Source organism: Labeo rohita, chromosome 25 (genome assembly GCF_022985175.1).
Source record: "Labeo rohita strain BAU-BD-2019 chromosome 25, IGBB_LRoh.1.0, whole genome shotgun sequence".
Lineage (NCBI taxonomy): Eukaryota > Metazoa > Chordata > Actinopteri > Cypriniformes > Cyprinidae > Labeo > Labeo rohita.
Genome location: NC_066893.1, coordinates 11,446,099 through 11,465,970, shown reverse-complemented (window position 1 = coordinate 11,465,970; position 19,872 = coordinate 11,446,099). Strand labels below are relative to the sequence as shown.

Sequence of the window (19,872 nt, the reverse complement as noted above, 5' to 3'; positions counted from 1 at the left end):
ACGCCTGCCATATGCATACAGCGTGTCCAGCTTACATGACTGTTATGTAAAAGCTAGAGGATTTTTCCATCATAAACTAAGCCTAAATATTTGCTTTTAATGTTAGGGATTAAACGCTTGTCTTACGAGAGTCAAGATCCACAGGAGATCAGCCTATTTTAATGACATTGTAGTTTAATCCCCCTCCCTCTTCAATCCTTCAGACAGCAGTTACATCCCTTTCATTTCAGACCTGCTCAAACCTCAGCAACGGCTATGGCCATGAGGTCATTTACTTGTACAGCATTTGTCTCCATAGATAACACATATGAAATCTAATGGTGTTACATAATTTGTACGACTGCATATTAACACTGGTTTTGATATTTAATTACTCACCCTCATGCCGTTCCAAACCCGTCAGACCACTGTTCATCGTCAGATTACAAATTACATTATTTTTGATGAAATCTGAGAACTTGACCCTGCACAGACAGCAACGCAACTGACACATTCAAGGCCCAGAAAGGGAGTAAGGACATCATTAAAATAGTCCAAGTGAATAGTGGTTCAACAGTAATGTTATGAAGCTACAATCTTCGTACATGAGGGTGAGTAATTAATAACAGAATTTCTTCATAATGCATATTTTGTGAATATTTCGTCTTTTTCTTTTGGCAGAGGGGCACCTACTCAGTGACACTGGGCATGTTTGTGTTGGTTTGAAAGCCAAGCAGAAACTACGCAACATCATGTTTTTCAACCATAAGTGCAAAATGAAAAGCTGACATAACCTCAAGTCTGACCCAACCATGGACAGAAATTAATAACCTTTATTATACTGGCATTCGGTATGCTGTTCATGTTTTGGACATGAATATCTTTAAATAATATATAGAACTAAATAATATTACTATTACATTGCTGTTGTAAAAACTCAGTACAAATGTTTGTATCAGTGAACTCGAATATCAAATAAAATAACCTCTGACTGTATTCAAAACAATAAAAAGTTAGTATTTATGGGAAAAGTGATCAAACTGATAAATAAAGTCTTTCATATGACATCATGTTGGATTTTCGTGTCATTTAAAAATTAACAATAGCGAAAAACTGGCAACATGCCAGAAAATTAGTTTTTTAATAGCTTAGCTGTACTGTATAATTCATAATGAATATGATGAATGCTGCATTTAGTAAAGTCGTCAGTGCAGTATGAATGGATTTTCATCACTCCAGAAGCTGGCTCCCCTCTCCTCCTCAAATGGACCCTTCCGTATCTTCCAGCTCTGAGTCACAAACCTCAACCTGCCTTGCATGGAATGTTCCATCACTGCAGCCCAGGGGAAATCGGTCCTGTTGTAAGTTTGGTTGAGGAGAAATTACTTTGGCTGGACCAGCAAGACAGAAAAGAAACACAGTTACACCACAATAAATGACTGCTAACATCCTGAGAAACTAAAATAATAGGACCCTACACAAATTTCCAAAAGTTGAACAATCAAATTGACCCCTAATTTCTATATATAATTGGACTGGTTACACTTTTCACCTTTAGATCTCCCACTGCTGACATCTGTGAGGGAAGTAAGTGTGGGACATTTCAACATTTCATTTTTTTTTTTTTTAATTCACCACGTATTAGACAGGGTTCACTGATTTTAATATCGCACCACAGCGCTAAAGCTGTTTATCCAATTGTAGTTCTATTTTAAGTGCAACATCATTCAAAACAGGGTTTCTGATGTGTTTTATCCCCGCTTCTGACCACATCTCCACAGACGCCCTCCTGCAACCCTAAAAGCTGCTTATGTGCCCCTTCATCCCAGCATGCTCTTCGATTAAGACAAAATGTGAAATCAGGACACTCCAATTAGAGTCTAAGACTTGATGTGCTTATACATGGAGTTGTTTTGTTTGTAAAACAACCCTCTCTATGTAAGATATCACAGATTTTAATTGCACGACTATGAATTAGTCTTAAACTATTGTAGAAACAGAACAATCATCAAATATCTTATTAAAATATGAATGGTAGTGGAGGGTTTTATATAGGTTTTACCATCATAACATACCTGGATCGTCTTGTTGTGCTTCTTCAGGTTGGTTGGCTGTTTCTGCTTCTCCCCTTCCTCTGACCTTTTTGAGCCCCCATGAGAGACAGGGATCTGGGATGAAGATCTCTTTGCTGCCCCCTGCTGGAGTTCTTGCTCCAGTTTCTGTGTTTTTCTTCCCTGATGGTTTAATGTGTCAACAGTATTCCAGTTCTAAATATGTCACACAGCTGTTATTAATTTATGTATTAAAAGGCCAGAAGTATTCACCCCTTTAAAATGGTGTAAATATAGGAGATGCTTACCTTAATACTTGTATCATTTTGAACGCCGTTTTCGACCAACCCAGATGTTCTTGGGAACACTGGAGACCTTAGTAGTAGAGATATCACATACGTAAACATTTTGTCAAATGTCAATAAAACTTGATTTACGGGCTTCTCTCCAAGGTGCGTTTTAATGTCTGCCCCTGTCAAACGTGAATTATGACACTGGGAAAATTCCGGTGTTCCCACCCCCACTCCTCTTCCTGAGCCTGGATTCATGCAGGTCTATTGAGTAAGAGTTAGCAGCAGGGCTACTGTAGTTAACTAACACTAAAACCATAAAGTTTACAAGGGGTTCCATTAGTCAATGTTAGTTAATGTATTAAGTAGCATGAGTGAACGTTGAGCAAAACATTACAGTATTTATTCATGTTTCTTAATGTTAGTAAATGAAAATGAGTCATTCATTGTTAGTTTACAGTGCATGAACTAATCTTAACAAGCACAACTTTAGATTTTAATAATGCATTAGTAAATGGTGAAATTATCATGAACTAAAATGAATAAATTCTGTAGAAGTATTGTTCATTCTTCGTTCAGGCTAACTAAAGTAGTTAACTAATGTTAACTAATGAAACTTTTTGTAAGAAGATTTTACAATGTGACATTTGTTAACATTAGTTAATGTATTAACTAACATGAACGAACAATGAACAATACATTTATTACACTATTTATTAATCTTTGTTAATCTTAGATAATACAAACACAGTCGTTCATTGTTAGTTCATGTTAGTTCACAGTGCATTAACTAATGTGAACAAACACAACTTTTGATTTTAATAATGCATTAGTGAATGCTGAAACTAAGATTAAAAAATGCTCTAGCAGTATTGTTCATTCTTAGTTCATGTTAACTAGTGTAATTAACTAATGTTAACTAATAAACCTTATCGTAAAGTGTTACCACAATAACAATAACAAACACATTTCTTACTTGAAGTAAACGTTAACATACAACAACACATTTTTTTTAAAAATTCAGCTAATTAAGAGGAAAAAAAATCATTTTTGTTTAGTTTAAATTGATGTACTAAAATAACTAAACCCAAAAACTATTTTTATGAAACTGAAAAAAATGAATGACAAAACACAACAAAATTATTACAACTTTTATTAAAATTAAAATGGAATGGAAAATATAAGAATAAAAACTAATTCAAAATATTAATAAAAAACTATAATAGAATCTAAATGATACTAGAATTAAATAACAAAAAAAAACCAACTAAATATCTATAGCTAGTTAGCTTGCTAAATAAATAAATAAACTTTTTTTTTCTACACCAGAACTGTTTGTTTTCAGTAATAAGTAGGTAACTGAGTAAGTAACCCTTACGAAAATTAACCACGGGTTACTATAGTTATACCATGGTAACCACAAATTAATCATGGTTTTGCTACGCTAACCATAGTTTAACCATGGTATTTGAGCTAAAACTGTAGTTATACAATTGGTAATCAATACGCGAAAAAAAAACATGATTACTACACTTTTACTATAGTAAAACCATGATTCATTTTCATAAGGAAAATAAATAAATAAATAAAAATAATATTGGTGTCACAAAAGGATTTCGTAAAGTGACATTCTCAAATATCACTTTCAAATATCTTCTTTTTTTGTTACCTGAATTCTAATGACATATCAGTCCTTTATTCCCTCAAAATTGGACTTAATAACTCGCTATTGCGAGTTATATCTCACAATTCTGAGAAAAAGTCAAAATGCTGAGAAAAACATTCAGAATTCTGACTTTATTCCTCGAATTCTTGTTTTATTTCTCAGAATTTCGAGTTTATATCTCACAATTCTGATTTTATAACACAATTTGCAAGTGTATATCTCACAATTGTGAGAAAAAAGTCACAGTTGTGAGAAAAAAAGTCAGAATTTTGAGTTTTTATATTGCTATTCTGACTTTATTTCTTGCAATTGTTTATATCATGCAATTCTAAGAAAAAAAGTCAGACAAACAATGCCGCTCTCACACTACACATCATGTTCTCACACAGTGAAAAAAACATTGTGGAGCAAAGAGGAAACTGACAACACGCCGAAAAAAAGCCAGAGCAGGTTACTTCTGGTATAAAACAAGGTCTCGGCTTTAAAATGTTGTCTTTTTTTTTTTTTAAAAAAGAAATTTGAATAATAAATACTGTTTTGTGGCTCTTTAATAGTGTTGTAACAGATCACTGTATTGCCTCAGTTCAAGCAGCACACATTAACCGATCATCTTTTCATATATTTACTTACAGCATGAAATAAACATGAATGAACATCAGAACGTATTTTATTTAAATCGCAGAAAGACGTCAATTCACAACATTTTTCAGGTTTAAGTCCACTAAAGTTAATCTACTTTGCTGTCTGATTTGTTTGTCGTAATTTGTTTGTCGATTTAGCATTGTGATTGGTCAGATCGCCTGTCAGTCAAACTCTCTGCAAACGGTCAATTCTGACTTTATAATATATTATATTTATCTTACTATTCTGAGAAAAAAGTCACAATTGCAAGAAAAAAAAGTCAGAATTGTGAGTTTTTATCTCAAAATTCTTTTATTTCTCACAATTGTTTATATCACGCAATTCTGAGAAAAAAAGTCAGAATTGTGACTTTATATCTTGCTATTCTGATTTTATTTCTCAGAATTGCAAGTTTATATCTCACAATTCTGACCTTATAATGTGCAACTGCGAGTTTATATCACAATTTTGAGAAAAAAAGTTACAATTGTGAGTTTTTATCATGCAATTCTTAGAAAAAAGTCAGATTTGTGAGAAAAATTCGCAATTACCTTTTTATATTTTTTATTCAGTGGCGGACATGGGCTTCCATAGGTTAGCAGTCAAACAAACAAACAAATTAATAAATATATTATTGCTGTTACAAAAAAACATTTTTTGTTAATACAACATTCTCAAATATATCTTTACTTTTAAATATTTATTTAGTGTTTTCTGTAACAGAACTACTGGTTCTCAGTTAAACTCCAAATTAAAACATTAGGTAGTCTTTTCCCTTCCATTTTAATTTCAAAAACCTGAAGGACCTGCTTCAATTTGATATAAGGAACAATCAATAAAAGCAGTCAAACAAACCTCGACTGATCATGATTAATAATGTGCTCATTCAGTGTGTCTGACTATCCATTTCATCGACTCACTACTATTTTCTCCATAGATTTTCAGTTGGGAACAGAAGGAGGGGGAGGGGAGAGTGATGGAGCCTCCGAGTCTGGGATTTCCCCACTGTCTCATTTTTATATAGGAAGAAGCGGAAATAAACCCGCCTTGGGGAGGAGGATAATGAATCAAACTGACTGACAACTGACAGAGTGTTACGCTGATTGACTGACCTTTCTCCACGCTGCTCCCTCTCTCTGAAAAGACTTTTCAGCTGGAGCACAGAAAGGAGACACAAACAAGCATAGAGAAGTAAATACTATTACATTTTTTGTAATTAAGTGTTTAGGAGTTTTACTCTGCACACGGTGTAGCACCTGCTCTGTGACCAGCCTCCTCTGTTGGTTAGGATCTACAAAGTCTGAACTGACAGGTTTCTGTTTTTTAGTCTCTGGTGGAGATTCTTTCTCTGTTTTATCCTATGGAACAAAATTTGCGCATTTATTAATGAATGAACACACTGACACACATGTGCAAACAAACATCAGTCAGTACCTGATAGAGAAGTTCAAGATCCTGCAGTTTTTGTAAGGCTCGGTTTCTCTCCTGCTCAAGCGTTTCAGCTCGCCTTCTGCTTTCTGGAACCACAACATAAAAGCTGCTGGGTCATTCTATAATTAGGGGTACATTTAGAATTTGACAATGTGAAGAAAAGAATTTATTTTTTCCCAAAAACCCAAACATGACCTTACATAGCTGCTTTGAAACAATCCATATTGTATAAAGTGCTATGTTAATAAAGATGATCTGTAGGAATATGTGCATAAAATACCATCTATGTTTGTTACTGTCCACCATGTTACCTTTACTGGGTAACACAGTTGACAGGTAACTTAGTTGACATTTTTAGTGTTTTGGGCCTAAACTCAACATGGAAGCCTAGAACTACTGAGCATATGGTATGTTTAGAAATATAGTTTTACAAACAAAACATAAGTTTTAGCTAAATTGTCTTGTTAAAATTTGCAGCAATAATACTTGGGTAACACTGTTGACAGTCAATTAATCCACTCTTGACACTATTCGGGGAAAGAGAGAGAACATAACTTCTAGTGTTTCATCCATGTGTGAAATATTATCATACTGTGCAAATTATGTGAGAATGGGACAAACCATTTCTTTCTGAGGCGGGTTTTCTAGTGGGCAACTTAGTTCACAATGGTTTTTCGGACACAAATAAAACAAGTTATATCACAATAAGCACTTCTTATTTTTGAAGCACACACCCAAATGTCTTGATAACCTAATCTAACTGAAGGCAAAACTGAAATTAATTTATATTTGAGGTCATTTTCATGCTTACATGCAGAGTAGAATAAGCAACTTTAAAAATCGGACAGCTGAATACCAGAGATGTGTGATATGGACATCATTTTTGAACAAAAGATATGGCTTTTTCAACATACAGTAGTGTGATTCGGAAAAATATAATTTTGTACTAGAAAATTTTGCATCAGGGCTTTATATTGTTATTAAAAATATACTCCACGGACATGAGACGTATCCACAATTACAGAACGACCCTGCTGTTCATGCTAACATTCCTGTTGTACAAAATGTGCATTATTCTGTTATTTTGGTAGGAATGTTTTTCCAGTTCACAAGGGGGTGACAGAGTCACCTACTTAAAAAGCTGTGCTTTTAAACAGCTATAAACATGTCAACAGTTTCAATTTATTTTAGTTTCAAACTACTGCACCTTTACAGCAGATCCTAATGCTAATATGCTACAAAGCACCTTCTGGTGTAAATACTATACCAACGTACGCTGTGTTTTAAATTCTGACACTTCCCCGTTGAAAAAAAAACAGCATATGCTGGTTAGGTAGGTTTAAGCTGATCCTGGACCAGCACATAACCAGCTAAGAACCAGCATAAACCAGCAAAGGACCAGCTAAAACCAGCATCCCAGCATCAAATCCTACCTAACCAGCATATGCTGTTTTTTCAACAGGGTTTTCAGAACACAACAGCATGTAAAATCGTTCTAGAGATGGGACAATACGTCGATTTGTGGATTGATTCTGAAATCTTCTGAATGCATCGCCCTTCTCTTGAGGGGTATATAACTGCAGCTTGGAGATCTCCAAATGGGGGCGGGAACTCCAAAACAGGGTGGGTGCTTCAAAATAGGGCGTGGCTTCCTCCCTTTGACAGACAGGCACATGACACGCATGCGCAATTGACTTTACCCCCAAACCCCCCCCCAAAATCCAATGGGAAAAGTCTTTGCGTGACGAGACCCCGCCCCATTTTGGAGGTTCTGCCCACTTTTGGAGTTCCCGCCCCATTTTGGAGATCTCCGGTCTGCAGTTTTATATACTTGGTTCTCTTTGGAATCGATTCTGAGCTTAGATTTTAACAGCAGACGGCGCTTGAATCTAGTTTTCGGCTAAAGTCATGTAATTTCACTTCGGCTCAGAATGCTTTTATGACGCATGATTATTGTAAACACAGCCCATTGTGAACACCCTTGTAATTTGCTTCAACCTTTTCAAATTGTATAAACGATTATTTTAGGTTCAAGTGCGTGTAAGGATTTGGAAACAAGCAGAGCACGGCTGTTTCTAAAGCAAGCAGTGCCATCTGCTGTTCAAAACTAACCTCAGAATCGATTTGAGAAAGAATCGCGATGTGTTCGGAAAATCTTGAATCGATGCTGAATCATTTCTCGATTCGTGTTGCAACAATTTATCGTCCCATCTCTAAATCGCTCTATTAATGTTTTATTAATTATGATACATTTTTGGCCTTTACTCAGTTTAGTAAATACCTTCTAACAGGGTCTTTACTGACACTAAGTCCTCATGACTGCATTCACTGTCCACTTCCTCTCGCAACTGCAGGCCTTTATGTCCAAAAATCTGCCGGGGGTAAGAAGCACACAGACATGTGATACTGAAACCTCGTCAGATTAATCTGTTCTGCCGTGAGAAAGTTTCAACGTCACAGCTGTCGCTGTACCTCCTGCTCCAGGGCAGATATCTTGATCTGAGCCTCTGCTTTCTCTGTTATCCTCTGTATGTCCAGATTCTTCAGATCTTGATCCCTGTGGTAGAAAGAATAAAAGAGCTGATGACATGAAACCTGTCATACAGTTTATTGTTCTAAAAAGGAACAATAAGCAGATGTTTCCGGTTTTACTAGTTTTTGAAGCACTGGATGGTCACAGACCATGACTGTTAAACCCCCAACTGGAAATAAATGGTGTCCTTTGTCCTTAAACAGTCACATGCATCATTCATTCAAATATGGCCGTTATTTTTTTTATTTATTTTTTTTTTTAGCCAACATTGGCTATATGGATATTGATATGTTACATATATTCAATCCGTATATATGTGACCCTGAACCACAAAACCAGTCATAAGTAACACGGGTATATTTGTAACAACAGCCAAAAATACACTGTATGGGTCAAAATTATTGATTTTTCTTTTATGCCAAAAATCATTAGGATATTAAGTAAAAATCATGTTCCACGAAGATATTTTGTAACTTTTCTACCGTAAATATATCTAAACTTATTTTTTGACTAGTAAGATGCATTGCTAAGAACTTGATTTGTACAACTTTCTCAAATATCTCAACCAAATATTGTCCTAACAAACCATACATAAAAAGCTTATGTATTCAGCTTTCAGATGATGTATAAATCTCAATTTCAATCACATATTCAATCAAGTCACATATATAGATAAAAAATATTTGCAAATATACTTTACATATATATATATATATAATTAAAACAATTCTGTTTTAATATTTTCACATTGACAATGTAATTAATATTCTATTTATTAAAGCCAAGTATGAATCTCATCAAGTTAGTGTTTTTAAGCATTTTACATTTATTCCAAATTAATAACTCAAGGCATTAACAATTTAAACAATACATTTTATTTGTGCACTTATGTTCAGCTATTCTTTTTAATGGTTAACTTTTAGCTATTTTTGAATTTTTCAGATCATCAGTCATCAAAGCTTAGTAAATATTGGTCACAGACACTGAGATTTACTTACAATTTTTACAAAGCGGATTATTCACTAAAAACTCCCAAAGATCATATTTTCATGCCATTTTAAGTCTTATTTTGACGTAACGAACACAAGAGGCGGGATTTATTGCATAAACCAATCACAGCCAATCATAACCAGTCATATCCAATCATATTGTGATGGAGGCATTGCCTGTTAGACAATGTTTCTTTAGAAAAATGAGTGATTTATACACTTTTTAATGTTATATTATGTATTATTGGAACTGTTTTATCTCTGTACTACGAATTTTTTTGTCATCCAACATTTTGAGGAGACACTGCCTCCCTTGCCTCCTCTGAGGAAATGCTGCGAGTAGCAATGATTGTGAGTAAAATATACATACTTTTCTTTAATTTCCTGATCTTTCTTTCCCAGAAGCTGCTTCAGCCTCTGGACTTCAGCACTCTGTTGTGCCACCTGTTGTGCACAGTTTGAAAAATCATATTTCTGTCATTGCATCAATCAACCAAGATGACAAAGATCTCTGTCAGGTCTGCACGTCCTACCTGATCACGAGCAGACTGCAGCTCCTGTAGCTGTTCCTCCATCTCAATATCTCTGATCTTCAGCATGTCCCTCACCTTCAGCAGCTCCACCAACTCTCCATTCATGTCTTCAAGAGACACCTTGGACATGATGTTTTTTAACATTAAGAGGTTAAAAAACATTGTTTGACCTACAAGTTGACATTGTGACCAGGCAGCTCTTTAAATGCATATTATATATTTAATCATAAGGGATTTTTTGACCTTATTTGAGATAAGGATGGATGTAAACAAAGAACAAAGGACATACAGAGTTACTCATGAGTCTCTGCTGTACATGGCTTTGGTCCCTTTCAGGCTCTATCTGTCGCTTGCAGGCATCTAGTGGCACTTCAGGCTCTCGCTGTAAGACAACATAAAGATATACTAACATAAACCACAGCAACACACTTGCCAAAAGTCAAATTAGACCAATGGGCCAAAAAATTAAAACGAAAGTTACGTTGTCATTCCCTCGCTGTTGACTCTTGAGCTCATCAAGTTCTGTCTGTGTTGAGCATAACGTCATCGCCACATCCAGCCATCTCTCGTTCCAGTGAGCAGCCAGTTTCTTTAACTCCTCCTTTTCCCGCTCAAACCCCGCCCTCATTAGCTGTTGCTCCTCCTCTTTGTGCTTATGCTCCGCCTCTAAGATTTGGACTTTCTTTTCCAGGTCTTGACATTTTAATCGCAGAGTCTGATTTTCTTCCTCTAGATTGTCTTGCAGTTCTCTATATATGAAATTAATAACCCGGATCAGAGCCAAAAAATCTGTACAATCAATATTAAAGGATTAGTTTACTTCCAGAATAAAAATTTCCTGATAATTTACTCATCTCATCTCATGACATTCAAGATGTTCATGTCTTTCTTTCGTCAGTCGAAAAGAAATGAAGGTTTTTGAGGAAAACATTCCAGGATTTTTCTCCATATAGTGGACTTCAGTGGGAGGCAATGGGTTGAAGTTCCAAATTGCAGTTTCAATGCAGCTTCAAAGGGCGAAATACGGGCGTTATCTAGGAAAACAATTGGTCATTTTCTAATAAAAATACAAATTTATGTACTTTTTAATCACAAACGCTTGTCTTGCACTAGCACTAGTCGCATCTGCAACTTTATGCCATTCCACTGAGACTATGTAATAATGCAGAGCTAGTGCAAGATGAGCATTTGTGGTTAAAAAGTATATACATTTTAATTTTTTTGGAAAATAACAATTTGTTTCGCTAGATAAGACCCTTATTCCTGTGCTGGGATCGTGTAGAGCCCTTTGAAGCTGCATTGAAACTGCAGTTTGGACCTTCAACCCATGATCCCCATTGAAGTCCACCATATGGAGAAACATCCTGGAATGTTTTCCTCAAAGCCCTTCATTTCTTTTTGACTGAAGAAAGAAAGATATGAACATCCTGAATGACATAGGGGTGAGTAAATTAGAGAAATTTTTATTCTGGAAGTGTACTAATCCTTTAATAATCATTTCCACGAAACACTGAAGTTAGATAATGGACAGTAGTGTCTGACCTGTGCTGGCAGCATCTTTCTCCCAGCTCTATCATCTTCTCGTGAAGTCCATCATCAAATGTTTTCCTCATTTCCTCTTTCTCCCCTATCAGCTGCAATCGCTCAGTCTCCAGTGCTGTAATCTGATTGGTTTGTATCAGTTTCTCTGCCTCCAGCTCGTGTAGCTGGTTAAGGGTCACCTGTAGTCTCTCTGTAGCCTTGGTCAGATCTGACGACAGCTTTTCGTTCAACTGAAATCCCAAAGCATTCAGAAAGTTGTTCAGAATACACCAAATAATGAAATATTTATGAATGATGGCATATTTTGTATACAGATTTGGAAAAGAGTGACCTCTGACCTCTTTAATGGAAAGCAGCTCTTCCTTCATCAACACGGTTTCCTTCTTCTGTTTGCTGGCCTGGCTCTTAGCTTGAGACAGCTCTGAATGGAGCTCACACATCTGCTCACTGAAGCCTTGTTTGCTCCTCTGCTCCATTTGCAACTGTAGATCCAAAGCCTGGATCCTCTGATGCAGCTCTGCTTTCTCCTTTACAGATATAGAAGGGTCAGTGTTTATACCGTATATAAAACATCTAAATCAGTGCTTCTCAACTGGAGGGCTGTGACCCAGAAAAAGTCAAGGACAGAATAGGGAATCAATGCTAAAAGCTAGTAATAGTAAATTAATATGAAATGTGATGTCAGACCTGGACAAGACGGTCTTTGTTCATTAAAGTTCCGGATAGTTTGACCTTTAAGTCATTTAGATGGTCTTCTAGCCTCCGGGTTTTGGTAGAAAACAGGTCTTTTTCCTAAGGAAGGGAAATAATATTTTTGTCTGGAAAATAATGAAATATTAGAGAGTGCAGAACAGTTTTTTTGGTCATACCAGCTCCATTTGTCCCAGACGGCTGCAGGCATCATTCAGCTGGTCCTCTAGCTCTTTCTGGGCCTTGATGGAGCTACTCAGTCTTTGTTCCAACTGTTCTGCTTGGTTAATGGCCTCTTGCTTACTCTGTGTAAATGTTTACACACTTTTTAAATCCAAACTTAAAAAATTCTTAGCAAAATCATAGATTTTTTTGTGCATGTAACTTCAATCACAAAAAAAGTAAACATTTAAAGGAACAGTTCACCTCTAAATGTTTTTAATTTTATTTTTTTATGTTGTTCCAAACGTGTATGACTTTTTTGAACAATGTTTTATTGTCATAAAAGTGTTGTTTTGAATCAGAGTTAATTTAGTATCATTTATATACACTATTTTTATCTTTGCAGGTATCATTTTCATTCTAGTTTGATATTTAGTCATTTTGTTATGTGCCGTTCAAATGTTTGGGATTTTTAATGTTTTTAAAGAATTCTCTTATGCTCATTAAGGCTGCATTTACTTGATCAAAAATGCAGAAAAAAAAACAGTAGTACTGTGAAATATTATTACAGTTCAAACTAATGGCTTTCTATTTGAATATATTTTAAAATGTAATTTATTCCTGTGATGTTAAACTGAATTTTTCAGCATCATTACTCCAGTCTTCAGTGTCACATGATCCTTCAGAAATCATTCGAATATGCTGATTTATCACTTTTATTATCAATGTTGGAAACAGTTGTGCTGCATATTATTTTTTTGGAACCTGCGATTCTTTTTTCAGGATTCTTTGATAAATGAAAAGTTAAAAAGAACAGCATTTATTTAAAATAGAAATCTTTTCTAACAATATAAGTCTTTGCTGTCAATTTTTTTTAGCACTTTAACACATCCTTGATGAATAAAAGTATTAATTTCTTACAAAAAAAAAAGAATACTGGAGTAATGAAACTGTAGTAATGATGCTGAAAATTTAGGTCTGCATAACAGAAATAGATTTTTAATTAAAATATTTTATAAAATAATTGTAAAATATATTTACATAGAAAATAATTATTTTACGCTGATATTGTAAAAAATTACATTTTTTTTTCTGTATTTTTGATCAAATAAATGCAGCCTTGATAAGCATAAGAAACTTCTTTAAAAAAACATTAAAAATCGTACTAATCCCAAACTTTTGAATGGCAGTGTATATAAATATATATGTATATATATATTCAGGTTTCATTTATTATTATTTAGTTTTAATTCAGGTTTAATGTTTACTTATTTCCACCTTTAGTGTTTCAGTTTAAACTTATTTCAGTTAACATTTTAACAGTCAACATTTCTAATTTTTATTTAGTTGTTAATGTATATTTTACTGTATTAATTTATTTTATTACATTTTTTTCAATTAACAAATTTCTAAAACAGTATTAGCTGACAACAATAGCCTCATTTTGGAACCTATAGACAAAAATCTTCTGTTGTGTTTCATGTAAAAAATCATACAGGTTTGGAAAGACCTGAGGTTGAGTAAAATTACTACATTTTCATTTTTGGGTGAATAATTTCAATTTTAAAAAATACATTTTTATTTTAATATGCAATTATTTAAAAAATTGGTTTAACCTCTTCAGAGGAGTGGAGCTGTCTCAGTGCGCTGTCCTTCTCATACTCCAGGTTATCTGTTCTCTCCTCAGCTTCTCTGAGAGCTTCTCTGAGCTTCTTTATCTCCTTCTCAACCTGCCTCTGTCCCTGATGGAAGCAGCAGCGTACAAAGCCTTCTTTAGTTCGAAAGTATCAAAGCTTGTTTCTAACGCAGTTATTGTTATTGTGATTATGTAACGTTTTTTGTCATACACAATACCTCTTGGAGGGTTTGGTCTTTTGCAGCGGGCAGAGTTTTGTTGAGAGGGTTTGGTGATGTGGGTGGAGATCTTCTCTCCAGGTTGGACCTCATCTTCAAAATGTCCAACTCAAGCTGCAGAACTCTTTGTTTACATGGAGTGAATTAAAGATTAATTAAAGACAAAGTTCAATTAAAGACAAACAAGGAAAATCTAGTCAAAATGTGAGAATTTTTTCAAATTTATTCCATGCATAAGCGCCAATTTAACTCACTTGTCATGTAATTCCCCTCGACGGCGGCTTTCCTCAAATCGACTCAGCTCTGCAGCTTCCTTGTCTTGTTCAAGAGCACTCACTGCTTCAGACAGCTGCTGTGGAGGAGGAAGATCAACAGCAATGAGGAAAAAAACTGTACTTTGATATACCTTTTCTGTCCCATCAAACTAAACACAATTGCACAATTCAGTGTCTGCAGATCTCAAACTGTTTAAACTGTACCTTGTGCTTCATCTCCAGAACATTTGAGATGCTCTGGTTTTGTTGAAGCTGAGATCCTTTGGTTTTCAGAAGGTCTGTCTGAGCGTCCAAGTGACCTCTGGCCTCTCTGAGCCTCTGGACGAGCTCAGCCCTCCTCCTGCTGCTTTCCTCCAGAGCGGCTCTGAGCTCAAAGTCCTCAGCAGAAGAATGTGATCGCGGAGCTCCTTCTGGAGCCAGACGGGATGTAGATGACCATCTCGTCATACCCAAAGGGTCCCTGTGTTTCTGGCTGCCAAGAGTGCTGGTTCAGAGAGATGTCGATATTTTAAGAGTTTAAATCAAAAGTTTACATCCCCCTTTCAGAATCTGCAAAATGTTAATTATTTTACCAAAATAAGAGGGATCATTCAAAGTGCAGGTTATTGTTTATTTAGTACTGACCTGAATAAGATATTCCACATAAAAGATGTTTACATATAGTCCACAAAAGAAAATAATAGTTGAATTTATAAAAATGAAGCCGTTCAAAAGTTTACATCCTCTTGATTCTTAATACTGTGTTGTTACCTGAATGACCCACAGCTGTGTTTTTTGTTTAGTGATAGTTGTTCATGAGTCCCTTGTTTGTCCTGAACAGTTAAACTGGCTGCTGTTCTTCAGAAAAATCCTTCAGGTCGCACAAATTCTTTGTTTTTTTGCATTTTTGTGTATTTGAACCCTTTCCAACAATGACTGTATGATTTTTAGATCCATCTTTTCACACTGAGGACAACTGAGACAACTCATATGCAGCTATTACAGAAGGTTCAAACACTCACTGATGCTTCAGAATGAAAAACAATGCATTAAGAGCCAGGGGGTGAAAACGTTTGAAATTTGAAGATCGGGGTAAATTTAACTTCTTTCGTTTTCTGAGAAACATATATCTTCTGTAGCTTCTGAAGGGCAGTACTTAGTGAAAAAATGTACACATCTTTATTCTGTTCAAAAGTTTACACCCCTGGATTTTAATGCATTGTTTTTCCTTCTGAAGCATCAGTGAGTGTTTGAACCTTCTGTAATAGTTTCATATGAGTCCCTCAGTTCCACAGTGTGAAAAGATGGATCTCAAAATCATACAGTCATTGTTGAAAAGGGTTCAAATACACAAAAATGCTGAAAAACCAAAGACTTTGTGGGACCTGAAGGATTTTCTCAAGAACAGCAGGCAGTTTAACTGTTCAGGACAAACAAGGGACTCATGAACAACTATCTCTAAACAGAAAACACAGTCGTAGATCATTCAGGTAACCACACAGTATTAAGAATTAAGGGGGTGTAAACTTTTAAACGGGGTTATTTTTATTAATTCAACTATTATTTTCTCTTGTGAACTATATGTAAACATCTTTAATATGAAATATCTTTTTCAGGTCAGTACTAAATAAACAATAACATGCATTTTGTATAACCTCTCTTATTTTGGTAAAATAATTAACATGTTGTAGATTCTGAAAGGGGGAAGTAAACTTCTGACCTCAACTGTATCATTCATCAGCTGGACAAATTGTTGTTCCTCTGTGATGTTACCATTGTGGTGTGATGACTTCACTATTCTAATAGTATTAGAATGAGTACTAAAACTTATTATTATTAGTTTTATTATTATAATTCCCAATAATCCCCAAGATTTCCTTACCCTCAGCCCATCAAAGATGCAGATTACTTTGTTTCCTCATCAGAGCAGATTTGGAAAAATTTAGCATTAGATTACTTGCTCACCAGTGGATGCTCTGCAGTGAATGGGTGCCATCAAAATGACAGTCAAAACAGCTGATTAAAACATCACAATAATCCACAAGTAATCCACACCGCTCCAGTCCATCAGTTAACATCTTGTAAAGTGAAAAGATGCATGTTTGTAATAAACAAATTAATCATTAACTTTGAACCGTTGCTTCTGGACAAAATACTAGTCCTTAATCCATAGTAACATTTCCTCCAGTGAAAACCTGTTGTTTTCTCACATCAAAATCCAACAACATATTTGTTTAGAACTGTTCCCTCCTGATTCAGATTACTTTTACTAGATAAAGCAATATTATATAGAGGACTTGCATTTTGTTCGGAAGTTAAAAACATCTTAATGATAAATTTGTTTCTTACAAACATGCAGCTTTTCAATTTACAAGACATTAATTGATGGACTAGTTTTTGTGTAATTTACTGGATTATTGTGATGTTTTTATCAGCTCTTTGGACACTCATTGTGATGGCACCCATTCACTGCAAAAGGATTTATTGGTGAGCAAGTGATGAAATTCTAAATTTCTCCAAAAATTTGTGAAGAAACAAACTCTAAATTTTGGTGTAAATTATGAACAAATTTTCATTTTTGGATGAACAATTCCTTCAAAGCACTAACCTTGTGCTGATTTTCGAGCGGTCAGTCGATCCAGATAATCCTACACAACTCCATGCTGGAGATTTCTGAAAGGACCGTCATATTTGTTACAATCTTGTAAAAGATTATGAATAAATGATTTGTTTTGATCCCCAAAGCTTCACTTTGTACATACCTGAGGTTTAAAAAGAGATCTACTATCCCAAAAGTCAAGATCCGGGAGAGCGAGGGGACTTAGAGACTTAAGAGTGCTCCGGAAAGATCTACGGCCCAGGTCAGCGTCCCATTCCTGATCACTCCAGAATCCTGAAGGTGAAAGGCTTCTTCTTTCTCCTCTCCAGTTGGCCATATTCAAAAGTGAGCTGAGATACTGTGTACTCAACTGCAGATTGTCCTACCCTTATACGAAACTATTTCACACGACCCAGATAGTTTGAACCTAGCATGTCAGAGTGACACAACAACATGGAAACAATGTCTAATATTTATTTGTTGCTATAATCTTTTTAAGCTTAGTTACTTGACAGTCAAGCAGCATCTGTGGCAGTAATTATTCATAGTGCTATTAACTGAGATAAATGTGCCACTAATGCTGTCTGTTATTACGCATTATTAAGTACGTAATTACCAAAACAACAAAACGTACCTTTTGTATCCTTGCTTATGGCTGTTTTTCCTCCTTCTGTTTTGATTTCATACACACTCAGTACTTCACACTCAGTCAGTTTCCTTATTGAGTATTCAGTGCTGTTGAAAGAGAAGCCTTGGCAGCAGGTATCTATGGTGACTGTCATATACAGGACGCTGAAAGTGTGTGTCCAGCCCACCTCTTCAGTGAATAATCATTTTGTGAGCTCACAGGACTATTTCTGGAAGGTATGATTACAATGCTGAAGATTTAACATGTACCTGACAGAGTACTGTAACTGGTCAATAACAACAATGGCATAAATTGTTCCATGAAAATTAATTGAACCAATGTATTTATCCATAATTGTCTGATAATTCTGTAAATTAGTAAAATTATCATTTTAAAAATATTGAATTTGAAATACAGTTTAGACACACCTTGCAGAATCTGCAAAATGTTATTTATTTGACCAAAATAAGAGGGATCATACAAAATGCATGTTATTTTTTTGTGTAGTACTGACCTGAATAAGATAATTCACATAAAAGACGTTTACATATAGTCCACAAGATAAAATTTTAGTTGAATTTATAAAAATGACCCTGTTCGTAAGTTTACATACACTTGATTCTTAACACTGTGTTGTTACCTGAATGATCCACAGCTGTGTTTTTTTTGTTTAGTGATAGTTGTTCATGAGTCAGAAAAATCCTTCAGATCCCACAAATTCTTTGGTTTTTCAGCATTTTTGTGTGTTTGAACCCTTTCCAGCAATGACTGTATGATTTTGAGATCCATCTTTTCACACTGAGGACAACTGAGGGACTCATATACAACTATTACAGAAGATTCAAACACTCACTGATGCTCCAGAAAAAAAAAAAAAAAAAACATGACTTAAGAGCTGGGGGGTGAAAACTTTTGAACGGAATGAGGATGTGTACATTATTCTTATTTTGCCTAAATATCTTTTTTTTTTTTTTCATTTAGTACTGCCCTTCAGAGGCTACAGAAGATACTTACATGTTTCCCAGAAGACAAAATAAGTTAAATTTATGCTTATCTTCAAATTCAAAAAGTTTTCACCCCCCAGCTCAGTTAATCATGGTAACCGGCTCTCATCCTTTTTCCTTCTGAATCATCAGTGAGTGTCCCTCAGTTGTCCTCAGTGTGAAAAGATGGATCTCAAAATCATACAGTTATTGTTGGAAAGGGTCCAAAACACAGAAATACTGAAAAACCAAAGAATTTGTGGGACCTGAAGGATTTTTCTGAAGAACACCAGGCAGTTTAACTGTTTAGGACAAACAAGGCCTCATGGACAACTACCACTAAAAAAACAGCTGTGGATCATAACAACTGTGTATTAAGCAACATGATATTAAGAATCAAAGGGATGTAAACTTTTGAACGGCATCATTTTTATAAATTCAGCTATTATTTTCCCTTGTGGACTACGTGTATACGTCTTTTATGTGAAATATCTTAAACAGTCAGTACTAAATTACAAAAATACAAGCGTTTTGTATGATCCCTCTTATTTTGGTCAAATAATTAACATTTTGCAGATTCTGCAAGGTGTATGTAAACTTTTGACTTCAATTGTATACCATGGTAGTACCATATTTAATAAACGTAACATTTACCATGTACCTGACAGAAATAATAATCGGTAATTGATTATTATTATATATTATTTGAAGTGCAGTAAAAATAGACCTAAATTAAAAGGCTGTCAACACAATTAAAGGAAAAAAAGGAGGAAAAGAACAAAATAAATAATTAGCTTTAGTACTATTTCACACAAAACAAGGAATTACCATGGTAATTTGATATATGCGATACACTTCTGTAGACTGTACACTTCAAGAAATACATTTTTTTAAACGAGTATATTTTAAAAACGTTACCTTGCTAACGTGTCCCAAAAGAGTGGTAACGGTAATTTGGCAAATATATTATCCTTTAATATCATCTTAGTTGTTATTGATTCCTAGTAAGATGTACTATTATGTTCCTTTACTATTTACAAAGTTCAGAATAAAAGTTTTAAAACGCT

At 34.9% G+C, this 19,872-nt stretch overlaps 1 protein-coding gene across 5 annotated transcripts; it reads right to left on the bottom strand.

The window, feature by feature from the left end:
• Positions 1 to 319: 319 nt before the first annotated feature.
• On the bottom strand, positions 320 to 19,827 carry LOC127156331 (myosin-11). 5 transcript variants are annotated; one of them, XM_051099090.1, is made up of 24 exons: positions 19,724 to 19,827; positions 17,829 to 18,051; positions 17,358 to 17,621; positions 17,204 to 17,268; positions 14,821 to 15,100; positions 14,596 to 14,693; positions 14,342 to 14,465; positions 14,104 to 14,229; positions 12,505 to 12,630; positions 12,323 to 12,427; positions 11,974 to 12,162; positions 11,636 to 11,865; positions 10,575 to 10,842; positions 10,383 to 10,475; positions 10,094 to 10,213; positions 9,931 to 10,004; positions 8,511 to 8,595; positions 8,320 to 8,410; positions 6,042 to 6,124; positions 5,864 to 5,965; positions 5,720 to 5,760; positions 2,339 to 2,405; positions 2,055 to 2,246; positions 320 to 1,335 (listed from the first exon to the last, which is right to left on the bottom strand). In XM_051099090.1, exons 3-24 carry the CDS (start codon positions 17,529 to 17,531, stop codon positions 1,240 to 1,242), a joined length of 2,829 nt encoding a protein of 942 aa, XP_050955047.1. In that variant the 5' UTR covers positions 17,532 to 17,621; positions 17,829 to 18,051; positions 19,724 to 19,827; the 3' UTR covers positions 320 to 1,239. The 5 variants fall into 5 exon arrangements, with proteins under 5 accessions (XP_050955047.1, XP_050955050.1, XP_050955049.1 ...); XM_051099093.1 differs by having other exon boundaries at positions 2,055 to 2,213; XM_051099092.1 differs by having other exon boundaries at positions 14,596 to 14,690.
• Between the last annotated feature and the right edge of the window lie 45 nt (positions 19,828 to 19,872).